At 39.9% G+C, this 27,772-nt stretch overlaps 2 protein-coding genes and 1 long non-coding RNA gene across 5 annotated transcripts in view; 2 read left to right on the top strand and 1 right to left on the bottom strand.

The window, feature by feature from the left end:
• LOC115179399 (signal transducer and activator of transcription 1-alpha/beta) overlaps window positions 1-16,987 on the bottom strand; it is a 36,965-nt gene extending 19,978 nt beyond the window's left edge. For 2 of the 3 annotated variants that reach the window (XM_029740888.1, XM_029740889.1), the window contains exons 1-26: window positions 15,863-15,990; window positions 15,487-15,631; window positions 15,152-15,247; window positions 14,903-14,989; window positions 14,688-14,766; window positions 14,497-14,588; window positions 14,100-14,251; window positions 13,825-13,983; window positions 11,684-11,776; window positions 11,516-11,575; window positions 11,313-11,424; window positions 10,811-10,852; window positions 10,593-10,676; window positions 10,390-10,488; window positions 10,050-10,247; window positions 7,952-8,043; window positions 7,615-7,754; window positions 6,946-7,134; window positions 5,842-5,917; window positions 5,611-5,704; window positions 4,366-4,493; window positions 3,990-4,134; window positions 3,655-3,750; window positions 3,406-3,492; window positions 3,209-3,287; window positions 3,018-3,109 (exon numbers count right to left, since the gene is read on the bottom strand). In XM_029740888.1, the coding sequence (XP_029596748.1) occupies window positions 3,018-3,109; window positions 3,209-3,287; window positions 3,406-3,492; window positions 3,655-3,750; window positions 3,990-4,134; window positions 4,366-4,493; window positions 5,611-5,704; window positions 5,842-5,917; window positions 6,946-7,134; window positions 7,615-7,754; window positions 7,952-8,043; window positions 10,050-10,247; window positions 10,390-10,488; window positions 10,593-10,676; window positions 10,811-10,852; window positions 11,313-11,424; window positions 11,516-11,575; window positions 11,684-11,776; window positions 13,825-13,983; window positions 14,100-14,251; window positions 14,497-14,588; window positions 14,688-14,766; window positions 14,903-14,989; window positions 15,152-15,247; window positions 15,487-15,631; window positions 15,863-15,990 (2,844 nt within the window). Of the gene's footprint in view, window positions 1-3,017; window positions 3,110-3,208; window positions 3,288-3,405; window positions 3,493-3,654; window positions 3,751-3,989; window positions 4,135-4,365; window positions 4,494-5,610; window positions 5,705-5,841; window positions 5,918-6,945; window positions 7,135-7,614; window positions 7,755-7,951; window positions 8,044-10,049; window positions 10,248-10,389; window positions 10,489-10,592; window positions 10,677-10,810; window positions 10,853-11,312; window positions 11,425-11,515; window positions 11,576-11,683; window positions 11,777-13,824; window positions 13,984-14,099; window positions 14,252-14,496; window positions 14,589-14,687; window positions 14,767-14,902; window positions 14,990-15,151; window positions 15,248-15,486; window positions 15,632-15,862; window positions 15,991-16,785 lie in introns of those variants that run through there. The other variant, XM_029740887.1, reaches the window with a different exon arrangement.
• Window positions 16,988-20,885: 3,898 nt separating this feature from the next.
• Window positions 20,886-21,441, top strand: LOC115179635 (uncharacterized). Its single transcript, XR_003872979.1, has 2 exons — window positions 20,886-21,082; window positions 21,227-21,441. It is a non-coding gene; the product is annotated as an uncharacterized LOC115179635 (long non-coding RNA).
• Window positions 21,442-25,610: 4,169 nt separating this feature from the next.
• LOC115179292 (growth/differentiation factor 8-like) lies at window positions 25,611-27,772 on the top strand. Its single transcript, XM_029740682.1, has 3 exons — window positions 25,611-26,005; window positions 26,164-26,534; window positions 26,788-27,772. Exons 1-3 carry the CDS (start codon window positions 25,663-25,665, stop codon window positions 27,166-27,168), a joined length of 1,095 nt encoding a protein of 364 aa, XP_029596542.1. The 5' UTR covers window positions 25,611-25,662; the 3' UTR covers window positions 27,169-27,772.

Raw genomic sequence — 27,772 nt, 5'->3', positions numbered from 1 at the left:
ATTATTGGAGGACCAAAAAAAGCTGATACCGATTAAATCGGCTGATATATATATATAAATAATGACAATTACAACAATACTGAATGAACGATGAACACTGTCTGAGAATTTGTAGTTCTTTTGATTCTCTATCGAAACTACAGTATCTCTGGGGTTACGTAGCACTTTCTAAGGCTTCCATTGGCTCTCTAAAGCCTTCAGAAAGCGGATTGAGGCGTCTCCAGTCTCTGGGCAGAGTATAGTAGCTCAATTTCTCAGTGGTCTGCCTGGTGACAAAGAGATTGGATATGCGCATTCACGCGACCACGCTGTTTTTTCTTTTCCTCTTTGAATGAATACACTATTGTCCGGTTGGAATATTATCGCTATTTTACAAGAAAAATAGCATAAAAATTGATTTTAAACAGGGTTTGACATGCTTCTAAGTACGGCAATGGAACATTTTGAATTTTTTTGTCTCGAAATGCGCTCACGCGTTACCCTTTGGATAGTGACCTGAACGCACGAACAAAACAGAGGTATTTGGACATAACTATGGATTATTTGGAACAAAAACAACATTTCTTGTGGAAGTAGCAGTCCTGGGAGTGCATTCTGACGAAGATCAGCAAAGGTAATACAATTTTTCTATTACTAATTCTGAGTTTAGTGTGCCCCGAAGTTGGCGGGTGTCAAAATAGCTAGCCGTGATGGCTGAGCTATGTACTCAGAATATTGCAAAATGTGCTTTCTCCGAAAAGCCATTTTAAAATCTGACATAGCGATTGCATAAAGGAGTTCTGTATCTATAATTCTTAAAATAATTGTTATGTATTTTGTCAACGTTTATGATGAGTAATTTAGTAAATTCACCGGACGTTTTCGGTGGGGATACATTTTCTGAACATCACACGCCAATGTAAAAAGCTGTTTTTTGATATAAATATGAACTTGTGTCACGTCCTGACCAGTATAGAGTATATTTGGTTATTGTAGTTTGGTCAGGACGTGGCAGAGGGTAGTTTATTTATGTATTACGTGGTTTTTTGGTCACTGGTTTATGTTTGTATTTCTATGGGTAGGTTCTAGGTTAGTTTTCTATGTGTAGGTTGGGTGCTGGACTCTCAATTGGAGGCAGGTGTTTCTAGTTGCCTCTGATTGGGAGTCCTATAAGTAGGTGTGTGTTTTGTTTGTTCACTTGTGGGTAGTTGTTTTTGCATTGCGCTGTATGTAAGTACCTAGCCTGTAAAACTGTCGTTCTCTTTTGTTTTTCCGTGTTCACATTTAGTTAATCAATTATCATGATGAACACGCAACCCGCTGCGCCTTGGTCTTCTCTCCAGTATGACAACCGTGACAACTTGATTGAACAAAACATGCATGTATTGTATAACATAATGTCCTAGAAGTATCATCTGATGAAGATCAAAGGTTAGTGCTTCATTTAGCTGTGTTTTGGGTTTCTGTGACATATATGCTTGCTTGTAAAATGGCTGTGTGATTATTTTGGGCTATGTACTCTCCTAACATAATCTAATGTTTGGTTTTTGCTGTAAAGCCTTTTTGAAAATCGGACAATGTGGATAGATTAACGAGAGTCTTAATCTTTAAAATAGGGTAAAATAGTCGTATGTTTGAAAAATTGAAATTATTGCATTTGAGGTTTTTGTATTTCGCGCCACGCTGTTCCACTGGCTGTTGAATAGAGTGGGACGGTCATCTCCCACCGAGCCCAGAGAGGTTAATACATCAACAAAATCTATTTAGTCTCAAATAAATAATGAAACATGTTCAATTTGGTTTAAATAATACAAAAACACAGCGTTGAAGAAAAAGTGCAATATGTGCCATGTAAAAAAGCTAACGTTTAAGTTCCTTGCTCAGAACATGAGAACATATGAAAGCTGGTGGTTCCTTATAACATGAGTCTTCAATATTCCCAGGTAAGAAGTTTTAGGTTGTAGTTATTATCGGAATTATAATGCGTCAACTATTTGTCTCTATACCATCTGTATTTCATATACCTTTGATTATTGGATGTTCTTATCGGTGCTTTAGTATGGCCAGCCTAATCTCGGGAGTTGATGGGCTTGAAGTCATAAACAGCACTGGATCAAGCATTGCTGAGAGCTGCTGGCAAACGCAGTAAAGTGCTGTTTGAATGAATGCTTATGAGCCTGCTGTTGCCTACCACCGCTCAGTCAGACTGCTCTATCAAATCATAGACACACAGAAATACGAGCCTTAGGTCATTAAAATGGTCGAATCCGGAAACGATCATTTCGAAAACAAAACGTTTATTCTTTCAGTGAAATACGGAACCGTTACGTATTTTATCAAACGGGTGGCATTCCTAAGTTTAAATATTGCTGTTACATTGCACAACATTCAATGTTATGTCATAATTATGTAAAATTCTGGCAAATTAATTACGGTCTTTGTTAGGAAGAAATGGTGCGGCCAAAACTGTTGCATATACCCTGACTCTGCTTGCACTGAACGCAAGAGAAGTGACACAATTTCGCTAGCTAATACTGCCTGCTAACATGCATTTATTTTAACAAAATATGCAGGTTTAAAAAAAATATACTTCTGTGTATTGATTTTAATGAAGGCATTGATGTTTATGGTTAGGTACATTTGTGCATTTTTCGCAAATGTGCTTTTGTTAAATCATCACCCGTTTGGCGAAGTAGGCTGTGATTCGATGATAAATTAACAGGCATGGCTTTGATTAAACGCAACGCAGGACAAGCTAGTTAACTACACATGGTTTATGATTTTACTAGGTTAACTAGTGATTTTGTGAAGATTGATTGTTTTTTTTAGATAAGTTTAATGCTAGCTAGCAACTTACCTTGGCTCCTTGCAGTTACAAGGTCCTTTTGATGCTGCACTCGCGTAACAGGTGGTCAGCCTGCCACGCAATCTCCTCGTGGATTGCAATGTAATCGGCCATAATCGGCATCCAAAAAGGCCAATTACCAATTGTTATGAAAACTTGAAATCGGTCGACCTCTAATCATGACCCCTCTTACCTTTCTCTTGTGTTTCAAGCTGAAGTTCATCTCTACAATCAGCAGCTTCTCGTGTTCCAGCTGTTTGGGTGTCAGCCCGTTCATTTCATGTTCTAAAGTGGGAGAAGGAAAAACATTCAGTTACTGGCTAAACCTGAAACACAGACCTGTAAATAAATGATCTATTACAGATTGAGAATAAAACACTTCACCTCTGTTCTTAAGAGTATTTTCCTTAAAGTCATGCTCGTCTTGAAGGTATTCCAGAGACTTTATATTCTGATCCGCTTCCTAGCAAGTGAGATAGATGGCAAACCTGACATGCACGAACATGTTCTGCAAATCACTGATGGAATTGTTCCACCAGGGAACAATCAGCATATATTATACGATGGAAATGGTAACTCACCTGAACCTTGTTTTTCATGTCTTTGACTTTGTTGTCCAGCTTTTGCTTCTCCAGGACCATGCTGGTCTGTGTGTCTTCCCTGTCGGTCTGAAGAGGAAAATACTGTTCATTTAACTCTACAGTTAAAGCATGTAAACGCTCCAATATACAGTTATGCATCATCTACAATATCTGACAGCATGGATAGAGAAAGACGTGTGGTGATTTTATTAATTACAATGTATGTCAATACAAGTTCATGTAGGGCACCTCTATGCTTTTGGCAGCAGCCAGAATCCTCTGCTCCTCCTTCAGGTTTCTGGAGATGATCTTGGCCATGTAAACAGGGTCCTCCTGAAAGCGGTCCTGTGAAAGTGGGTACTTTATTACTACAAACCCCAAAAAACATTTACTGACATTGGGGTCATAAATTCCACATCAACAACTCAATCAAAATCAATATATTTCAGGAGTTAAAAGGGGAAATTAGCAACAGAATGTATAACTTCTAATTGATCATTCCTGTAACATACAAGCAATAAAGTATGGAAGGCCACTGGCAGTAAGGTCTGTCCTGAAAAGATGTAACTGAGATAATACTACACCTGGAGGTTTCCCTTGAACTTGCGGATGTTGTGTTGTTGCAGGAGGTCTTTCTCCAGGGTGAAGCGGCTGTGTTGGTCATCAAGCTGGGCTAGGAGATCGTGGAAGCGGACAGTGGCCAGGGATTCATCAACAGCCACATTATCCCTATGGATTGGATCATTGACATACTGTATATCAATATCCGAACAGCAACATTATCTCTACATAGATATGGATTCACAGGGCAATTAAGATTGGATGAACGAGATGAAATACAATAAAATACAGATATAATTGAAAAGGGTAGAGTACAGTAGAATACCGGTCAAATAGAATAGATCTTTGTATATCCATTGAACAGCAGCCTCCCTGCAGTCGTCATCCCTGCTTGCTTACCAGTCGATGCTCTCAATCCACTTGCTGAGGTACTGTCTGATGTCCATGGGGAAGGAGTCATCATAGAGCTGGTGGACCTGCTCCTGGTATTTAGGGTCCAGTAGTTTCAGCTGGCACCACTGGGCCATCTAGACCAATGAGCAATAACAGTAAACTTATTATGAAAATGTATGTCTATGATAGAAACAGGAACCTGGCTACAACATGAATAATAATTCACCTTCATATGCCTGGCATGTATCAGCTTGTTGTCCTCCCTGCCCCATTTCCAAACTAGGTTTCCATCCAATTTGTGACAGATTTTAATGCAAATATTCTATAATCTGCATAATAAAATAGACGCATTTCCCCCCCCCAGGGATGCGTTTCCATCAAACTGACTTGTAACCAAAGATGGTTATAAGATTGTTTTGTACATCAGTTGGGGTCTCTATGATACAATATGAGGTCCTAAACCTAGTATGAAAGTGCATCCTTGTAGCTGTATAGGCCAATATAGTCAAAATGTTTGCCTTGGGTTAAGTTGAGCCAATGGTTTTATGCATAATATATTTAGAAAGTGTTATTCATATGAACTTGAGTGCATTTTTTTATGTTAAAGAGCAGACCCCGTGGGGCCGTGTATACAAATGTAAAGCACGCATGGGTCTAGCCCCCTTGAGGTTCTTGAGAGAGCACCAAGGAAGTGAGGGAAAGGGAAGATGTCCATTTGAGCAGCAGCAAGGGATGAGAAAATAGACTGAAGGACACTGAACAGTTACATTGATAAAAAAGAAAACTAACATGTATTGGTGTGAAAGAGGCTATGATAGAGTAGCAGAGGCACACAAATTCATATCTGATGACATGGAGTCTGAGCTTGCTAAACATATCAAGAATCTCGCAGACCTGTTTCATGGGCTTAGTAGCCTCAAATGTAGAGTAATTGCCTACGAATTGGCACATCGAAACAACATCCCTGTCCCAGACAACTGGTCAAGAAATGGAAGAGTAAGTGAAATTGAACAGAGAGATCTACAGTATATCGGAATGTAGGCATTCATTTAAGATATGCAATATACCACACCCTGCACTCACCTGGATCACTGGATCGAATCCCGGAGCTGACAAGGTAAAAATCTGTCGTTCTGCCCCTAAACAAGGCAGAACTGTGCCCCGGTAGGCAGTCATTGTAAATAAGAATTGGTTCTTAACTGACTTGCTTAGTTAAATAAAGGTTCAATTTAAAAAAATGATGTAACTTACCACAGTATCAATATTCTTAGGACTTCCACTCCAACAATGGAGCACTGATCCACTTTCCTCTTCAAACATCTTGTCTTGCAGTCTAGATGGGTGACTAAAACACATTGCAAAAATAAGTCAATTAAGTCAGATTATGGATTATACCCAAACCAGAACATTGCAAATAAAATGTCTTCCTGTCATAGATTAAGAAATATGTAACGTATGAAGTGTAGCCTACTCTAAACTTACACTTCTGACACTGATATGATATCGGTCTTTACGTATCCTGCGTCGGTTGGACTCTCCACGTTCATGGGCTCTGATGCTGAAAAACAAAATGGAGGACCAGATAGGAGATTGGGGATGTTTATTTTGAACAAAACCTCTCAAAACGTTTACCAGACACCATGGTCATTGAGGGGATTTTAAACACCGAAATAGAATGCCTAATCTTATCACTTCTATTTTCTGACCAACATTGGATTTTTTATTAATTCTATATTCCAATAATTCGTGTGAAATCTCATGTCTTATCATTATTTTGTAAACATTTATATTTGATATATGCCTATAGTCGATGTCTGTGCCTGTGTGGGAAAACTAATCTGTCTGTTCAACCTAGAGGCTTTAGTTTTTTGCAAGGACTGCGTCTCAATACACAACATCCGCCGATGTCGGTTTACCCCATCTGCAGTGGAAACAGGCAGCTCTACAGTGGAGTGACCCCATTATGGAAAGCTGAGACTCACGGCTGTTTTGGTCTACGACAAGCTTCACGGGACTCGTTTGAAGTCGGTCCCTTTGGCATGCCAACTTTGTTTTTCTTCCAACGAAAACATCTGTCAAGTCCGAATGGTTTAAGCCAGAAACAAAAATCACCCCACTATGGAAAGCTGAGACTCACATGAACGGGTCAGCTGTTTTGCTCTACGATGCCCACAAGCTGAACCCCTAGGAGTCTAAGACGATATCTATAAAGCTAACATATAGAATTGTTTTATTATGGTCATAAGATGGACCAGCTATTTTTAGGACCTCTGTAGGTATTCCCAAAAAATATACAAATTATTTGATGAGACTGAATTTGGCCTTACTGCTATTAGCCCATAGAAACACATTGAATAAAACATTCATACATGGCCAAAAATAAATCTAAACGAAGTATGGTTTGAGGTGTCTGAAATGCATCTGAGAGATTTAGGAAAGCATCAGGAACAAAATAACAAAAAAAGGAAATAACAGTTAAATCCTATTTATTCCATACATTTTTTTACCTCACAGTCACGGGTGACCTTCACACGAGACCTTGTAAATAAGATATGATTTGAAACAAAAAGGTCACTGGCTGCTTACCCTCGGAGGCCCTGGTGTAGTACTTTCCGAAGGACTTGTCTTTGGGGATGTCTGGGTAGAGGAAGCAGAGTGGGTTCTCTGGGATGTTCTCAGCTGCCATCACCTTATAGGTTCGGATGATGTCAGGCAGAGAGACGGCAGACAACTCCTTCTTGGTGTAGGGCGCCACTGCATGGAATACAGGCTTATCTGTGGAACATGGGTGACAGGTTTAGCATTCATCTTTGCATTCTAACAGAAAGTAGGCTGACCCTCTGACATCGCATAGGTCAAAACATTGCATTCTGTTCATTTATAAAGCTCTTTTGCAAAAAAAAACTGCATTTACCTAACATTGTTACTAACATATAGAAGTATGAGATACCATACTCCGTCACAGGGATGGTTAACTCTTGAAATTCCTTCTGTCTCTACATATTTAGGATAAAACCGCTTTTAGTTGATCAACACCTCATTTATGGAACCATCTTGAAAATAATCTACAGTTGGTTGCATTGGTGCCCTTTGGGCAATTCAGTTTGTTGGTTGAGGAACTCTTTGTTGAGAAATGTGGTTGTTTTTTATGAATGTATTTTGGGGGGAATCCACCCTGCTAAAATAAGGGTGAAATAAAAAACACAGATTCAAATATAGCACCTTTAGTTGTAAATGCGCACGTGTGCTACTCACCGTATAGGTCGTGTTCCACCCAAGTGAATGTGATGGCTCCGTCTCTGCTACTCTCACTGAAGCGCAGCAGGAACGTGCCTGGACACTTCCCAGTCAGCATGGCCTTTGCCCTCTCCTTACTCACGAAGCCCAGGATGCAACTGTAGTGGGAGAGAACAAGCAACATTACTTTATTACTTACATTACTGTATTTGTTTTAGTAGGCAGGGAGAATGCACATTGTTCATGTCTGTAAATGTGCCAGATGTAGCCATTCAGCTAATATGTCATCCCTATAAGAGCACTAGTTATTTGCTTTTGTAATGTGCAATTCCAAAAAGAGTAAAGAATAACTCACCCATCATTCCACAGGGTCAGCAGATGTCTCTTGATGAGGTCCAGGATGGCTTCGATCCACAGCCAGAAGGGAAACCTCTTCTCACTGAGGCTCTGTAGTTGACAAAAGGAAACACTTACTAGATGTCCTCATCATATATATATATATATATATATATATATATATATATATATATATATATATATATATATATATATATATATATATATATATATATATATGTATGTGTGTGTGTGTGTGTATATATATATATGTATATGTTGTTTAAGACCTTCATGTCTTAAAGTAATGATGACCTGTAGTTTCTCTTTGCTTATTTGAGCTGTTCTTACCATAATATGTACTTGGTCTTTTACCAAATAGGGCTATCTTCTGTATACCCCCCCATCTTGTCACAACCCAACTGATTGTCTCAAATGCATTAAACCTCTACGGGATCGGTATCCCCCCCCATGGGTTGGTTGAGCTAACGTGCGCTAATGTGATTAGCATGACGTTGTAAGTAACAAGAACATTTCCCAGGACATAGACATGTCTTAAGGCAGAAAGATTAACAAGAATTTAAGCTAACTGCACTGTCCAATTAACAGTAGCTATTACAGTGAAAAAATACCATGTTATTGTTTGAGGAGAGTGCACAACAACAAAACTTATCATGCAACTGGTTTGATACATTCACCTCTGAAGGTAAATAATGTAACCTTGCTCTGATTTGTCATCCTGAGGGTCCCAGAGATAAAATGTAGCATAGTTCTGTTTGATAAAATACATTTTTATATTCAAATGTAGGACCTGGGTTCTACAGTTTGAACCCCCCCCCCCCCCCATCTAGATGTGTGAAGGTTAGTGTATTTTCTGTAGGGAAGCTAATTATCCATCATTTCTGACATTCCTGGGAGTGTGTAAACTAAAAAAATATTACCATATAATTGTTGCATGTTCTCTATAGTTATGTACTAGAAATGTATCAATTTACCAATTCACACATTTGGGTAGACTTGATACAACATTTTGAACAGTAATGCAATGGTTCATTGGATCAGTTTAAAACTTTGCACATACACTGCTGCCATCTAGTGGCCAAAATCTAAATTGCGCCTAGACTCCAAAGTGATATATTGGCCTTTCTCCTGCACTTCAAAGACGGAACAAAAAAACATATTTTTTTTGTATTATCTTTCACCAGATCTAACGTGTTATTCTCCTACCTTAATTTCACATTTTCACAAACTTAAGTGTTTCCTTTCAAATGGTATCAAGAATATGCATATCCTTGCTTCAGGTCCTGAACTACAGGCAGTTAGATTTGGATATGTCATTTTAGGTGAAAATTTAAAAACAGTCCGATCTTTTGAGGAAAGAAATTCCACAAATTAACTTTTTAGAAGGCACACCTGTTAATTGAAATGCATTCCAGATGATTGCCTCATGAAGCTGGTTGAGAAAATGCCAAGAGTGTGCAAAGCTGTCATCAAGGCGAAGGGTGGCCATTTGAAGAATCTCAAATAAATTCTGATTTGTTTAACACTTTTTTGGTTACTACATGATTCCATATGTGTTATTTCATAGTTTGATGTCTTCACTATTATTCTACAATGTAGAAAATAGTAAAAATAAAGAAAAACCCTTGAATGAGTAGGTGTTCTAAAACTTTTGCCCGGTAGTGTAAATAATATATTTTTTTATAGATTTGTAAAAATGTCTAAAAACCTGTTTTTGCTTTGTCATTATAGTGTGTAGATTGAGGGGAAAATAATTATTCTATCAATTTTATAATAAGGCTGTAACGTAACAAAATGTGGAAAAAGTCAATGGGTCTGAATACTTCCTGAATGCACTGTAAATGCTTCACAAATCATCTACATGTGCATGTCATTCTATAAATGGCATATAAACATTGTCACATTTGGCAAGTCCCCCTACGTTGGGAATTGTTACATCACCTTTTCTACACCATTTAAAGAGTAAGATATACACTTAGATGATTTATGTAGTGTTTATGAAGCATTTATGTTTGCTACAGTATATAAATGCTTTATGAGTTGTACTTTTTTTAAAATTGGGACCAAATATTCTGTGTACTGTAATCCTACCCTACCTTGACAGCACCAAACATGGTCCAGGGGATAAGGCCCTCAGGATTCCTCTGTGCTTTCTGGCCCAGTAGTTTGTCAGTCAGCATGCCTAGCTGCTCATCATTGAGTCCCCTCTTGGTGACAGAGGAGAACTGCCAGCTCAGCACCTCAGATAGCTGACCCCAGGACACTGTCGGAGGGCTCAGGAAAAACTCCAGGTTCTGTTCCAACAAATCAATCATATTTACTTAAAAACTAATTTTTTTAATCAAAAGTTGTCAAAGTGTTTGACAGTAAGCCAGCAAAGCACCTTCAAGGCAAGGAAAAACTCCCTAGGAGGGAGGAACCATGAGAGAAGACTACCTGGGGCTCGCTGGTCAGCATGTTGTACCACAGGATGGAGGCCCAGCCACTGGGCAGCTGGCTGCTGTTGGAGATGACCACGATGGGCAGGGAGATGGTCTAAAAAGGACCAGAGGCCAGACTAAATCAAATCAAATAAGGCCAGAGCGCTGTTGGACCTCATGGGAGTGTAGACCTGAATCTCTATATTTCAGACCACTTACCCCTAGTTTGATTTCCAGACCCGACTGGCGGAGTTCCGACTCAAAGCAGATGCAGTGCAGCTCCTCTGTCACAATGAGAGGCCCCTGGAATAACATGGACAGACAGAGAAACATAGTCCGCACCAGAATGTATTTAATACTCCTCATGAAATTCACAAATACATGGATTACATGGTAATTACAGCCCATTAAGACCAATCAGAAACCAGCTCTCTTACCTCTTTCTTTCCTTTTCCAGTCACTCTCTGCTCTAGCAGTTTCTGTGTTGAGATCAAAGAATAAACTGTAAAGCAGGGATCATCAACTACTGTAGATTCAGCTGCAGGCCGATATTTTCTTGAGAGGATGGTCAGGGTGCCCGAGCATAATTACAAATAATTTGTAGCCTACAAATTGACCGCAAGAAGCCCAAACAGATATCATATTTTACAAAAACATAATCATATCAAACCTTGCTTACATTTGTATACGGTCACATATATTTCTCTATAATGCGTGGAATACTTTGGAACAGATTTCCAAAATTAAAATCACTCGGAGCTGATTTGCTGGTATTTTTACAGTAAAAAATTTATAAAAATACAACTTTAACAAATAAAATGACTGCCAGTTGGGGAACCCTGCTGTAAAGAGTGATGACAGTGCAGGTCCAAATGGACAACTGGGACAAGTCATTCAGATTTAGTGCCCTGTATGCCATTTAAAATGGTGCTAGCTTACCAAATGGGAAAACTCTGCAGCCAAGCTTCCATTTGACTCCTCCATATTCATAACTTTTGTGTTGGTACCCAATATGTTGAACTTACGAAACCCTTTCTTTTCTGTAACATCGCTGGAGAGAAAATAAAACGTGCATATAGTTATGTATTAACTTCCCAAATTCAAGAGCAGCACAAAATAACACACAACACTCATTTACATACTTGTCAAACAAAGCTTTCACTTTGAGTTGATAGTTGAATTCCTGGAGCGTCACAAGAAATCTAGAGGAGAGGAAATACAAATTAAAACTCACCCAGGACTGTAAGGATCCATAGGAACTACAGATGGGAAGAACTACAGATGGGAGGTGCTGTTGTGTTTGTGCTTACCTGAGCTTGACAGTGAACCGCATCTTTGTCTGCAGCACCAGAGGTCTCTGTGGATGTGTGGGCATACAGGGCTGTCTCTCTACCACCAAGGAACTAAGACACATCACAGAGACACAAGGAATTGTGAGGTGATATACTATATAGAGGCATAGAGACAACAACACTTAGGTTTCTACTTCCAGCTTATACATAATATATACAGTACCAGTCAAAAGTTTGGACACACCTAGTCATTCAAGGGTTTTCTTTATTTTTACTATTTTCTACATTGTAGAATAATACTTAAGACATAACTATGAAAAAAGACATATGGAATCATGTGGTAACCAAAAAAGTGTTAAACATAACAAAATATTTTATATTTGAGATTGTTCAAAGTAGCCACCCTTTGCCTTGACAGCTTTGCACACACTTGGCATTCTCTCAACCAGCTTCATGAGGTAGTCACCTGGAATGCATTTCAATTAACAGGTGTGCCTTCTTAAAAGTTAATTTGTGAAATTTCTTTCCTTCTTAATGCGTTTGAGCCAATCAGTTCTGTATACAGAATATAGCCCTATTTGGTAAAAGACCAAGTCCATATTATGGCAAAAACAGCTCAAATAAGCAAAGAGAAACGAAAGTCCATCATTACTTTAACAGTCAATACGGAACATTTCAAGAACTTTGAAAGTTTCTTCAAACGCAGTCGCAAAAACCATCAAGCGCTATGTTGAAACTGGCTCTCATGAGGACCGCCACAGGAAAGGAAGACCCAGAGTTACCTCTGATGCAGAGGAAAAGTTCATTAGAGTTAACTTCATCTCAGATTGCAGCCCAAATAAATGCTTCACAGAGTTCAAAAAACGGACATTGCATTATTCAGAGGAGACTGCGTGAATCAGGCCTTCATGGTCGAATTGCTGCAAAGAAACCATTACTAAAGGACACCAATAAGAAGAAGAGACTTGCTTGGGCCAAGAAACACGAGCAATGGACATTAGACAGGTGGACATCTGTCCTTTTGGTCTGAGTCCAAATGTGTGATTTTTGGATCCAACTGCTATGTTTTTATGAGACAGAGTAGGTGAAAGTATGATCTCTGCATGTGTGGTTCCCACCGTGAAGCATGGAGGAGGAGGTGTGATGGAGTGGGGGTGCTTTGCTGGTGACACTGTCAGTGATTTATTTAGAATTCAAGGCACACTTAACCAGCATGGCAACCACAGCATTCTGCAGCGATATCTGCCATCCCATCTGGTTTGTGCTTAGTGGGACTATCATTTGTTTTTCAACAGGACAATGACCCAGACTATTTGCATTGCCCCCCCTTTGACGCTGCTGCTATTCTGTTTATTTATGCATAGTCATTTTAAATCTACCCTCAACTAACCGGTGCCCCCACACATTGACTCTGTACCGGTACCCCCTGTATATAGCCTCGGTATTGTTATTTTACTTCTGCTCTTAAATTATTTGTTATTTTTCTTTCTTAATTTTTACTTATACATGTTTTACTTTACACGTATTTTTCTTAAAACTGCATTGTTGGTTAAGGGCTTGTAACTAAGCATTTCACTAAGGTCTACACCTGTTGTATTCGGCGCATGTGACAAATAACATTTGTTTTGATTTGAAACACACCTCCAGGCTGTGTAAGGGCTATGTGACCAAGAAGGAGAGTGATGGAGTGCTGCCTCAGATGACCTGGCCTCCACAATCACCTGACCTCAACCCAATTCAGATGGTTTGCGATAAGTTGGACTGCAGAGTGAAGGAAAAGCAGCCAACAAGTGCTCAGCATATGTGGGAACTACTTCAAGACTGTTGGAAAAGCATTCCTTATGAAGCTAGTTGAGAGAATGCCAAGAGTGTGCAAAGCTGTCATCAAGGCAAAGGGGGGCTACTTTGAAGAATCTCATCTAAAATATATTTAGAAAATATAAAATATTTTTTGGTTACTACGATTCCATATTTTGATGTGTTCACTATTATACCACATGTGGTATACAAAAAATTGTAAAAATAAAGAAAAACCCTTTAATGAGTAGGTGTGTCCAAATTTGACTGGTACTGTATATAATTAATTTAAATGATTAAAACGGCAGCAAAAAACAAAGAGTGGGCCTTTAAGAGTGGAAAACAAGTGTGGTGTCACTCACTGTTCAAGGAGGTTCTGGAACAGTGCCAAGGCCCGCCCCTCCAGGAAGCCTTTCTGCTGTTTGATTGGGTCGTTGTCGTATGTGTACTTCTGCTCTAGTTCCTGGAGCTCCTTCAGCTGCTGCCTCACCTGCTGCAGGCTTTCTGCCACCGCTGTGAACCTACAGGGGAAGAAGATGAAGCAGAATAAGAACAATACTTATTTGTTGGGTTCCTAAATTCATCTTTTCGCTTGATCAGGCAAGAGATGCCCAAAACAATGAACTAGTCTCCTCACCAGTTCTGCAGTTGGTCCAGACATGTGTTGGGTGGTCCTCCAATACAGGAGCGCTGCTGCCTCTTCTTCCACTCAGGCAGCTCCTCTGAGATCAGGTCTGACTGGACCGCCTCGGCCATGTTGAGCACCTCCGCCAACTGGCCAACCACTTCCTGTGGAGGGAGACAACAACATACGTAGTTTTTATTTACTCTATAACCGTCATTTACTTTTCAATATGAGCATGCTGGTTATAACTAGATAATACACTCTTAGTCATTCAGACAGACTATGATGATACATGGTATTCTTAGCAGTGCTTGATGCATGATTATTCACGCTTTTTGTCATTGCATTTTTTTTTATTCACAGCACGTCATGGTAAAATGTCACTGTTTAACCTCATGACCCCTCTTACCTTTCTCTTGAACTTCAGCTTGAAATGCATCTCTACAATCAGCAGCTTCTCGTGTTCCAGCTGTTTGGGTGTCAGCCCGTTCATTTCATGTTCTAAAGTGGGAGAAGGAAAAACATTCAGTTACTGGCAAAACCTGAAACACAGACCTGTAAATAAATGATCTATTACAGACTGAGAATAAAACACCTCACCTCTGTTCTTAAGATTATTTTCCTTAAAGTCATGCTCGTCTTGAAGGTATTCCAGAGACTTTATATTCTGATCCGCTTCCTAGCAAGTGAGATAAACACGTTGGATCAGATAGATGGCAAACCTGACATGCACGAACATGTACTGCAAATCACTGATGGAATTGTTCCACCAGGAAACAATCAACATATGTTATATGATGAAAATCATAACTCACCTGAACCTTGTTTTTCATGTCTTTGACTTTGTTGTCCAGCTTTTGTTTCTCCAGAACCATGCTGGTCTGTGTGTTTTCTCTGTCGGTCTGAAGAGGAAAATACTGTTCATTTAACTCTACAGTTAAAGCATGTAAACGCTCCAATATACAGTTATGTATCATCTACAATATCTGACAGCATGGATAGAGAAAGACGTGTGGTGATTTTATTAATTACAATGTATGTCAATACAAGTTCATGTAGGGCACCTCTATGCTTTTGGCAGCAGCCAGAATCCTCTGCTCCTCCTTCAGGTTTCTGGAGATGATCTTGGCCATGTAAACAGGGTTCTCCTGAAAGCGGTCCTGTGAAAGTGGGTACTTTATTACTACAAACCCCAAAAAACATTTACTGACATTGGGGTCATAAATTCCACATTAGCAACTCAATCAAAATCAATATATTTCAGGAGTTAAAAGGGGAAATTAGCAACAGAATGTATAACTTCTAATTGATCATTCCTGTAACATACAAGCAATAAAGTATGGAAGGCCACTGGCAGTAAGGTCTGTCCTGAAAAGATGTAACTGAGATAATACTACACCTGGAGTTTTCCCTTGAACTTGCGGATGTTGTGTTGTCGCAGGAGGTCTTTCTGCAGGACGAAGCGGCTGTGTTGGTCATCAAGCTGGGCTAGGAGATCGTGGAAGCGGACAGTGGCCAGGGATTCATCAACAGCCACATTATCCCTATGGATTGGATCATTGACATACTGTATATCAATATCCGAACAGCAACATTATCTCTACATAGATATGGATTCACAGGGCAATTAAGATTGGATGAACGAGATGAAATACAATAAAATACAGATATAATTGAAAAGGGTAGAGTATAGTAGAATACCGGTCAAATAGAATAGATCTTTGTATATCCATTGAACAGCAGCCTCCCTGCAGTCGTCATCCCTGCTTGCTTACCAGTCGATGCTCTCAATCCACTTGCTGAGGTACTGTCTGATGTCCATGGGGAAGGAGTAATCATAGAGCTGGTGGACCTGCTCCTGGTATTTAGGGTCCACTAGTTTCAGCTGGCACCACTGGGCCATCTAGACCAATGAGCAACAGTAAACCTATTACGTAAATGTATGTCTATGATAGAAACAGGAACCTGGCTACGACATGAATAATAATTCACCTTCATATGCCTGGCATGTATCAGCTTGTTGTCGTCCCTGCATTTTCAACTCTACTGATGGTTTTGTCACAAAACCCATTGCGTTAGCTTTGCATAGCAAATGTGCCCACTGGTCTTGGCACATGCGCTCTAGCCAACAGCTCGCAGATACAGTGCGGCTAGGCAATCAACATTATGAGATTGTTATGGATAAAAGCGATATTGTTTTATTTGTCAAACAGCAGCCATGGCATCGATCATCATGTCACCAGAATAAGACTCTCGATATTCATTGGAAAGGAGCGTCAAGTTCATCACCTTGCACAATCAGACCCTCATCCTGTTTAGTTCATCACAATGTATTTATTTTGCCTAAAACTGTATGCGTTCCCGAGTCTAGCGGGAGGAGCACACAACATATCATGACATGGCAACAAAATGTACTTCGATATGATGGTTATTAACTATACCAATTACCTATTTGCCCATAAAGACGATTTCTCGCATAATTAATTTGACTGACAAAAAAAGATCCCACCATGTCGAAAAAACAAATCGGCATTTATAAAATCTTAAAAGCATTTCATGTTTCCATAGCGCGGTCGTAACTGGTTTCATGCGTCAGGTAATTAATATGTATAACGTTTAAAGTGAATTTCCTTCTCCTTTGTGGGTGTTGGTATAAAGGCTGTAACACCACTGTTTTAACAAAAATGGATTGCCTTACCTTTGATGAGGGAAAATAAATCACAGAGCACAGTCTTCTCTGTTAAAATGTAGCCAGTGAGCTACACAAATAGCAAACGCAACAGTCTGGAAAGCAGTGAAATCTGAATGCGGAAATATTTATTATCGTATTTCCTTGGGAATTTCCCAGGTTCTATGCAGCACTCGCATACTTGTTGGAACTAGGAAATGTCTGACTACAACTTCCGAGTTTCCGCGTTCCGGCTAGCACATGAATAGTTTTGCCACAGTTTTTATGCGAGTGCAGACATGCGTATAAAACAATTATAATGACAGCTGTGATGGAATCAGGAATTTTCGGGACAATTTTATAAATCCAGACAGATAATTTGTTCGATCGCATGGTGGGATCTTTTGTGTCAGTAAAATTAATGATGCGATAAATGTCGGTGGAAACGCCTTTATGCGCAAATATTGATATAATAACCATCATATTAAAGTAAACTTGGAGACCGAGGTAAAGACAGATTCAGGTTGGATACTCGACGGATATTCGCCTGGAGTCTTCCTTACGTCCACAAACAGCAGTTAGGGACCGTCAACATAGTGACAAATCAAATTTGTCAAATTTCATTAGCTATTTAACCATTACTCCTAAAACGTTCAAAACTGGTTCTAGCTAACCCGATGGCATAGACACACTGGCATAGACACACATTGCACACATTTATTTTTTGTCGATTTACATCTCGCACTAATTTAAATTATTTATTTACATTTTTGAATTTCAATAGCTCATTGGTAATATGACCTACTAAACTCAAACAAGGTTCAGAATGTCCACTGACTACCCTTCTATATTGCACACCCTTTAGTTTGTCAATTTTCATCTCACAGGATTTTACATGAATTTTTCAAAATGTACAATTTCAATAGCTCCTTGGTCATGTGACCTACTAACCTCAAACAAGGTTCAGAATGTCCACTGACTATACCTTCATATCGCACACTCTGATGTTTGTCTACTTTCATATCATGCTATTAGACTTACATCTGTAAGCTTTGCAGGCCTTCATTTCACATGGGTGTTCATTTCTTTTTTTAAGTTAACAAATGTTCCAGCCTCGCAATAACTATCTTTCACATGGACACTGAAAAGATCCGCAAATGGCTGTATGTGGTATGGATCAAGGACAGGAGAGGTGTTCGAACAGAGGTGCTTAAAGTAAGGCGCACAGGTAGGCCTCATGAAAAACAATGTTTCATATGCTCTTTTTAATCACAGTAATAGGCAGGGATTTGTCAGTCACAGTGAGCTTGATAACGTGAAAGAATCATTTTCATAGCATCACTTTCATATACTGTACATTAAGACAAATCCTTCTACGTTGAGTATTAGAACACAGTTTCCATAACCTGATAATGACTTGACATTTGAGTGCATTCACAGCAAGCCACCTGCAGACAACTTACAAAATGCAATAGTGCATTTGAGGGTTAGTTTTTCTGATGAAAATAGTTATTTCTAACTGGAAAAATACATTCCTACGTCTTTCGTGAGTAAAATCCTTTTTCCAAAATTGATTTAGGTACATTTTGTGAAGAGGTATGAGCGTTGTGATATGGGTCATTTAATAGTAAAATCATTTAAGGGATCATTTCTATATTGCTTCCCCAGTATCTGCATGAACCATCAGGCCAAGTGTTTTTGGTTGACCCTGCTGGACAGAAAGAGAAGGAGGAATCGGAACACTGCATTCAAATTCAGGTCTTAGTTATTCCATTGTACTGGATCTAATACATATTAGCATTTTACCTACATTCATAAGTGTAATAATTTTTTATGACATACTGGGAAAAACTCTCTTGCCTGCTGGCTCTGTCACTTTCAGACATGCGCAGAGCAGACTGAAATGGGAAGGGTAGCTCTTGACTTGAACCACAGGGGTTCTCTGTAAAGAGAGAGTAATCCAAAAGGCACAGACACACCCCTTGACTTTCAATTGGCACCGTTGACCTGTATGTATTCTCTCCTGATTGGCTCTGTGGTGCACAGTCTGGCAGTCTGACAAAAGTGCCAGAGGTATGAGGAAAGACATCCTCCTTTGTATTTATGGGAACAAATATTTCCTAACACTTTGGATCCTATTCTTGGCCAGTTAGAAGACACAATGCGTCAATGCAAAAAAGAAAATGTACTAATTACTGTCCATGAGTAACCTCAACCCTGAGGGTCTGTGGGTGTTTGGGCCAATAAAGTGCCAACTGAATTCTACCACTGACTAGTCTCTCATGCCTCTATGAACAGGGACACAGGGCAATCGTTTTTCATCTAAACCAGACCTTTTTTACTAGAGTACACTAACCCCTAATGGGGCTCTTTTCTTGACACATAGTAGCAGTTTACCAGATAAGAAGTCAAGAAGATCAAAAAGTAGATTGTTGTAAAGGTGTATTAGGTCCTGTGCTGGCCCCATTCTCATATCCATTCTGGATTCTGAGTGGTAAAATCATAGCTGAAAAATGCCTTTATGTATGTGTATACATTTTCCTCCAAGACAGAACTGCCAAAGGGGGTGGAGTTGCAATCTACTGCAGAGTTCTGTCATGCTATCCAGGTCTGTGCCCAAACAGTTCGAGCTTCTACTTTTAAAAATCCACCTTTCCAGAAATAGTCTAGATATCATCCTGACCAACCTGTCCTCTAAATACACCTCTGCTGTCTTCAACCAGGATCTCAGCGATCACTGCCTCATTGCCTGCGTCAGTAATGGGTCCACGGTCAAACGACCACCCCTCATCACAGTCAAACGCTCCCTAAAACTCTTCAGCGAGTAGGCCTTTCTAATCGACCTGGCCCGGGTATCCTGGAAAGATATTGACCTCATTCCGTAAGTAGAGGATGCCTGGTTATTCTTTATAAGTGCTTTCCTCACCATCTTAAATAAGCATGCCCCATTCAAAAAATGTAGAACCAGGAACAGATATAGCCCTTGGTTCACTCCAGACCTGACTGCCCTTGACCAGCACAAAAACATCCTGTGGCGTACTGCATTAGCATCGAATAGCCCCAGCGATATGCAACTTTTCAGGGAAGTTAGGAACTTATCGGCAGACTCAACAGCCTTGGTTTCTCAAATGACTGCCTCGCCTGGTTCACCAACTACTTCTCAGATAGAGTTCAGTGTGTCAAATCGGAGGGCCTGTTGTCCGGACCTCTGGCAGTCTCTATGGCGGGTGCCACAGGGTTCAATTCTCGGGTCGACTCTTTTCTCTATACATCAATGATGTCGCTCTTGCGGCTGGTGATTTTCTGATCCACTTCTACGCAGACGACACCATTTTGTATACTTCTGGCCCTTCTTTGGACACTGTGTTAACTAACCATACAACTCTCCTTCCGTGGCCTCCAACTGCACTTAAATGCAAGTAAAACGAAATGCATGCTCTTCAACTGATCGTACCTGCCCGCCCGTCTAGCCTCTCTACTCTGGACGGTTCTGACTTAGAATACGTGGACAACTATAAATACCTAGGTGTCTGGCTAGACTTTAAACTCTCCTTCCAGACTCATATTAAGCATCTCCAATCCAAAATTAAATCTAGAATTGGCTTCCTATTTCGCAACAAAGCATCCTTCACTCATGCTGCCAAACATACCCTCGTAAAACTGACTATCCTACCGATCCTTGACTTCGGCGATGTAATTTACAAAATAGCCTCCAACACTCTACTCAGCAAATTGGATGCAGTCTATCACAGTGCCATCCGTTTCGTCTCCAAAGCCCCATATACTACCCACCACTGCGAGCTGTATGCTCTCGTTGGCTGGCCCTCGCTACATATTCGTCGCCAAACCCACTGGCTCCATGTCATCTATAAGTCCATGCTAGGTAAAATGTAAAATTTCAATAGCTCCTTGGTCATGTGACCTTCTGACTTCAAACATGGTGCAGAATGTGCCCTTCTATATTGCACACTCTTGTTTGTGTACTGTAAAATCATGCGGTGTAACGTACATTTTTCATAGTTTTACATACGCTATTTTATTTTTTGGTGTAGATGGTCAAGGAATTTGCACAGAACCCCCAAATTGATATGGAACCTTCAAAAACACATGGAGCAACTGCCAAGAGAAATGGCTGAGGATATACTAAAAATGTCTGATATGTAATGACATTTAATTCAAAGTAAATGTAAATTCTTTATTTTTATGTAGTTGTGTGGGACAGCCATATGTTCAGTTCATGCCTATGATTTCAGAGTTCAACAAAGCCAACAACTGCTTCATGTGTGCCACTGATAAAAAACCTGGATGTGGCCGAAAGACTGACTGGGTTAGTAACTTTATTTAAAATGTTTATAATCTTTTGACAACAGTGACGGCATGTAAGACAATTTATGATATAACACAATGGATGGCTAATTCATCATACCGCATTAATATTATTTATAACGTGTTACTCTTTGTTTTGTTTTAGATTGAATGTTTTGCATGTCAACGGTGGTTCCATGTGCTGTGCCTAAGAATGAAGACAAACGAGTTCAACAGGGTAAAGAACACAAACTGGAAGTGCAGTCTTTGTTGCTGAAATGTACATCAACCAGGGATAAAGAGGAAGTTAACACTATGAAATGTTTCATACTTATTTGTTGACATGTTGGAAAAGATTAAAGGTCTACAATTTCTGTTTAATTTGTCAATATTCAATTTTTATTCATTGATTTACTGGCCACAATTACTGTGGTTACATGTTCAGTATATGTATTGACCAGCAAACCCACTGCAGCCTACCTCACTAGCTCACTCTCCATCCCTGCTTTGGACAATTAATAAATGACTCTCGTACTTTGCCCTTTCCTTTATGGTTGATATTAACGACAAAAGGAGATATTATCTGTCTCTTTCCTATTGTGTTCCTCTGTTAAATACTATGGAAAAATAAAAAACTGGGAAAATAAGTACTTAGAACTAGCAATTATTATAGATAAATATTAAAGATAAGGGTAAACACAACACTGGACTGAACCCCCTAATTGTCAAACTAATATTAATGTACAACAATATAGAAGATACATGACTAGATGTTATGCAATATGGGTGTTTTTCCACTGCACGCTTCTTAGGTGTGAAATTGACATGACCAAGGAGTTATTGAAATGTAAAACTATGAAAAATGTACGTTACACCGCGTGATTTTACAGTACACAAACAAGAGTGTGCAATATAGAAGGGCACATTCTGCACCATGTTTGAAGTCAGAAGGTCACATGACCAAGGAGCTATTGAAATTTTACATTTTGAAAAATTAATGTATAAACGTGTGACATGAAAATGGACAAACTAAAGGGTGTGCAATGTGTAGGCCCACTGAGTGGACATTCTGAACCTTGTTTGAAGTCACTAGGTCACATGAAATTTTACATTTTGAAAAAGTCATGTAAAATCTTGTGAGATGAAAATGGACAAACTAAAGGGTATGCAATATAGAAGAGTAGTCAGTGGACATTCTGGACCTTGTTTGAGTCAAGTAGGTCACATGACCAATGAGCTATTGAAATTCAAATGTAAAACAAGTTTGTACTTTGTTTACGCTCCCTAATTAATTCAACTAGGAATACAAAATACTGCTCATATTTCCACATGTTTATTAGCTTTGGAAAGCGAATGAATGTCCAAATCGTGAAAATAAGGCCTCTGCAATGTTGTGCGCAATTTTTCCAACATAATGACACTTATTTGGAGTCTGTGGCTCAAGTGGTTTGAAAGCTATTGAGGTTTGAAAGTGCGAATATCTGTCGAATATCCAATTTGAAACTGTCTTTACAGGGTGGTTAAAGTGCACGGTCTTATTCTGGTGACATGATGATCAATGCTTGACTGCCATTTTACAAATACAAATATTCTGCTCTTATCCACAATAATATAATGTGGACTAGCCTACCCGCACCATATCTGCGAGCGGTTTGCTAGAGGTGCCAAGACCTGAGTAGGCACAGTTGCAGTGGCGACCCGTCGTTCAGGGCAGGTGGGGCCCACATTTCTTGCAGAAAAATAATAAAATAACCTTCATTTTGGGGGGGCTTACCTGTTTTGCATGTGATTTTGGCATTAATACATGTCACATGTCAGTTTGCAAACAATGTCCAAAAAATTATCATTGAGTTAATAAAGCCGCATACAAACATGGTCTCCAAAATGCAGGTGTTCAAGCCTAGCTCAAATCTTTCTGTGGTGTTGGGGCACCCGGCGGAAAATCTGGAGGGTAGGTGTTGGTAATGTTCTCTAGTTGCGCCGTGATTAGCTCAGTGTTCTGTCACTCGTGGGGAAGTCTAAGGGCAGACCTCGAAAATTCAAATATAATAAAATCTAATTTTATTGGTCACATACACATGGTTAGCAGATGTTATTGGGAGTGTAGCGAAATGCTTGTGCTTTGACAATGCAGCAATATCAACAAGTAATCTAACAATTGCACAACAACTACCTAATACACACAAACCTAAGTAAAGGGATGGCTGGGCACTTTAACCACTCTGTGAAGTTTATCATTAATTATTCCATCTGTAGCCTAATAAACTGCAAGTCCTTTGGGTGCTGCCATAGAGTTACATTATAAGTGCCCATCCAAGAAGGCTCAAGGTCATTGGCCACATATAAAATTATGTCAAATCATGTTACATCTACATGAGCTTTTATTGGACTGATCATGTCAACATCATACTTTCAAAATGTTAGCCAGAAGTCATCATCATGAATCAAGTCAACAATCTACTGGCAAATCCTTTTTAATCCTTGTCATATTATGAGAAAAAATAAAGAGAAATGATAGATAAAACATATCGGTGTTCATCAGCCATTGGACATTAACATTACACAACAAGTTGGAAATCGCAAACTCAACAATGAGTGATTTGGAATGATTCAGTGACAGTGGCTAACTGCAAGCTTTGCAAAGTAATCACTAGCCTGCTATTCAGTGGAATGTGTGTGTGGTCCCACATCTGGGATCAAGTGTCTCTTTCCAAGTTTACAATGATAAACATTCAACATTGGCCATGCTGTCAATGAAGCATGATTTGTGCCACGCTCAAAACAACTATTAACTCAGAACTGCAAAAACTTGACTTCAGTGAGTTCAAGACAACTGGGAATTCTGGAAAAAACGAGCTCCGACTGGGAAATCCGTTTTGAACGGTCATCCAACTCGCAATTGTAAGTCGGGAACTCAGGCCTCTTTCTAAAGCTACAACCTGAAGATCAATGATGTCATCATGATTCAAACTTGTTATTTTCAGAGTTCCCAGTTGTCTTGAAAGCACCAAAAATCCAGAGAATGCCAGACTTTGATGACAATTTGCCCACAAAGGACCGCTGTGCCACCTTCCTGTTCAAGTGAGCACAGCACAACAAGGTGAGTACAAAAATGTTTTGTATGCTGCTGGTATAAATTATGTAATATGCCAGGGAGATATGTACACTGTAGCTAAGAAAGTAATACTAAGTGTATGTTGTGTAGTAAGACGTTAGTAGCCCATGTGCCTCACCCTAATAATTTGGTCTACGTGTAACCGATGTGAAATGGCTAGTTAGTTAGCGGTGGTGCGCGCTAATAGCGTTTCAATCGGTGACGTCACTCGCTCTGCGACCTTAAGTAGTTGTTCCCCTTGCACTGCAAGGGCCTCGGCTTTTGTGGCGCGATGGGTAACGATGCTTCATGGGGTGTCAGTTGTTGATGTGCGCAGAGGGTCCCTGGTTCAAGCCCAGGTTGGGGCGAGGAGAGGGACGGAAGCTATACTGTTACAAATGTACCCCTCTTCATTTCGCCTACTGTTCTGACATGGTGGTACATATGTAGCCTATAACCTGTTTTAGAGAAATGTAATCATCGAATTTTGTAAGAGCTTTCGTTGTCTGCTTATATGGCCCCTTTATTTATCCCACAGTTCTGACTTGGTGTATGGGGAGAACACTGTAAGAACGGCTCATGTTCTGAATTCTGTCGCTGTACATTTTAAAAGTGCTAAACAAATTGTTAAATTTACTACGTCCATCCTAGCTCGCTCATTAATGTCTTAATCACAATTACGGATTGCCTCTTATCCGCTTGTCGTCCCTTTATGCCATAGTTTGTACATCTCAAATGTCAGTAGAAACCACATTTGTTTAAGCAAGTCAGCCATATCAGTTATGTTTTTTAAAAGGCAGTAAATGAGGCTGAATGAACTGTTTCCCTGCCAGACAAGGCTCTGTTGTAAGATGTTAGGACTGCCGTTGGGACAGCTTTATGTAGGCCCTAACAGTTTGTGGGGACAGTTTGTCACCGTTATAGTGCAATTAATGTATTGTTTAGTGATGTGTTGTGTAGTGGCTTTGCTGGCATACATCCCACATTTATAATTTTTTTTTGCCCCAGCAAGATTTACATGCTAAAATCGCCACTGCACATTTGCTATTTAATGCAACAGATTTTGTTACAAAATTACGCTAGTGTTGAAAATGCGATGGAATAAAAAAACATTTGTGAAAAAGTAGGCGTACATTTTGTGTGCACTACGTCATCAGGCACTGATTTGTATTCACAACCAGTCATTTTGGTGGAAACACACCACAGGTGGAAAAATGTTATATTTTCTTTAAGTGGAATCTAGAATATTCGCATGAAAATCTGTTGCCAATAAGATGGGAACATAGCTACAGATTTTACATGCTTTCAGTAATTGGCCTATAGCATTTTAAAGCTGCCTATCTCTTTAAAACTGAAACAAAACATTCATCTCTAATGTAGCCAATCAGAATCATAAAAGGGAGATGGGGAGATTATAAAAAATAGTCATTAAAATATTTGTCACTGTGTTATATAGGTCTGGAATAGGCTATTCTGTCCAAAGTGGGATTAAAAAGACAAGTGACAGGATGCAATTTATGCTTTACCTGACACTCTTAGGTGTACTTGGCACCACCATGGGGATGAATGAAACCACGAGGCGCCAAGCCAACGTAACAACAGAAGAGGGAGAAGTACAGCAATGCTCAAACTGCGAGTTCAGAGAACAGAGCAGACAAATGAGACTCCACAACATCAGATCCCAAATTCTCAGCATTCTGAGGCTCGAGCAGGCTCCAAACATCAGCCGAGAAATGATCAGGCAGCTCTTACCGAAAGCGCCTCCCTTGACACAACTTATAGACCAGTATGAGCATCGTGTGGAGGATGAGGAGCGTGCCACCACTGAAACGATCATAACAATGGCAAAACGTAAGTAATGAAGTATTTGCTCATAAAAAAGTGGGTAGTTTATGCCTGCCATGCACCATGCAACCAGAAAAGTCTGTGCGTAAATTCACCGGTGTGCTGTGCGTAATTGGGTTCCAAATAGACAAAACTGGGACTTATTCTAACTCTTCTCCTTTTAGCTGGACCAATGTCACAACAAGACGGAATACCATCTTGTTGTTTCTTCAATCTCAGTCCGAAGATTCGACCTAACAACATTTTACATGCACAACTTTGGGTGCACCTGCGACCAGCTGACACAGTCACAACTGTCTTCTTGCAAATCTCCCGCATAAAAGCAACCACTGAGGGAAACTCACGCATACGGATCCTCTCCCTGAAGATCAATGTGGCTTCTGGTGCAAGCTCTTGGCAAAGTGTAGACATCAATCAATTACTCAAAACCTGGCTTCGTCAGCCAGAAACTCATTATGGTCTCGAGATCAAAGCTTATGATTCGAAAGGGCAGGACTTGGCAGTCACGGTAGCGGAGCTGGGAGAAGAGGGACTGGTAAGTACAGGCCTACAGTGTAGGCTGACTACCATCTGGAATGTAATTATATCATAATGATTTGGAAAGTGATTTTGCCTTTAGGCATCATAATAGGTTGGTTACAAGGTTTAATAAAATGTATTACTATTGATAACCATGTATACACATAATCCATCCACAGTGGAGATTTCATTCCATCAGAGTTATGCCACCAGATGTTTGCAGTGGTGTTTTGTTTTGGATTTCATTCTTATTGTCATTCCATTCACAGCAACCCTTTGTGGAGGTGAAGATATTGGAGAACCTAAAACGTTCCCGGAGGGCCTCAAGCCTGGACTGTGATGAAGAGTCCTCAGAGACACGGTGCTGCCGCTACCCCCTCACTGTTGACTTTGAGGCCTTTGGGTGGGACTGGATCATTGCCCCTAAACGCTACAAAGCCAACTACTGTTCTGGAGAGTGTGAGTACATGCACCTCCAGAAGTACCCCCACACTCACCTGGTGAACAAGGCTAACCCCCGGGGTACCACAGGGCCCTGTTGTACTCCAACTAAAATGTCCCCCATCAACATGCTCTACTTCAACCGCATGGAGCAGATCATTTATGGGAAGATACCATCTATGGTGGTGGACCACTGTGGCTGCTCCTGAGAGGGAGGATGAGAGGACAGGACAAAACACACACACACACACACACACACACACACACACAGTGTTGTGTAATGAGTTAAAAAGTTATCCCAAAGTGAACCCTCTTACAAGAATCCATAATATTTTTGCATAAAAGGCTACAAGAGACATGTGGAGTTTGAAAAACATGAACCCTTTGCTCTGAGTGAGGACATGAACTGCCCATACTCTCCCCCCTGAGGTTCGTTCCGCAATGTGGCTGGAACTGCTATAAACATTTAAGGACACATAACACAATTGTCATGGGAGTGCAAAATCTGAACTGAACAGATGTCCCCGATATTGTGGATCACAGGATTTTGGAACAGCTTGGTGGTCCTCAGAACACAGTGTCACATACAGAGCTATTCTATTAGCCTACATGAATTGAAACCAAAAATGATATGGTCCTTATGTAGCTAATTGTTTTAGGCCTATAGTCATATTATATTGTGATCAGTTTAGCATACAGATTATGATAGGAATATTATGTTTTGCATTAGAGCTTCCCTAGTACTATATCAACTCAAATACATTTTTATTTGTCACATGTGCCGAATATTACTGCACTGTTGGAGCTAGGAAA

Source organism: Salmo trutta, chromosome 39 (genome assembly GCF_901001165.1).
Source record: "Salmo trutta chromosome 39, fSalTru1.1, whole genome shotgun sequence".
NCBI classification, from domain to species: domain Eukaryota; kingdom Metazoa; phylum Chordata; class Actinopteri; order Salmoniformes; family Salmonidae; genus Salmo; species Salmo trutta.
The sequence above is the reverse complement of the archived record's forward strand: the minus strand, read 5'-3'. Positions and strand labels throughout refer to the sequence as shown.

Excerpts from the sequence above, each read along its gene's own strand:
- LOC115179292 (XM_029740682.1), top strand. The coding sequence starts at position 25,663 with ATGCAATTTATGCTTTACCTGACACTCTTAGGTGTACTTGGCACCACC. Across the intron at positions 26,006-26,163 it reads GATCATAACAATGGCAAAAC|CTGGACCAATGTCACAACAA; the intron begins GTAAGTAATGAA and ends TTCTCCTTTTAG. Across the intron at positions 26,535-26,787 it reads AGCTGGGAGAAGAGGGACTG|CAACCCTTTGTGGAGGTGAA; the intron begins GTAAGTACAGGC and ends TTCCATTCACAG.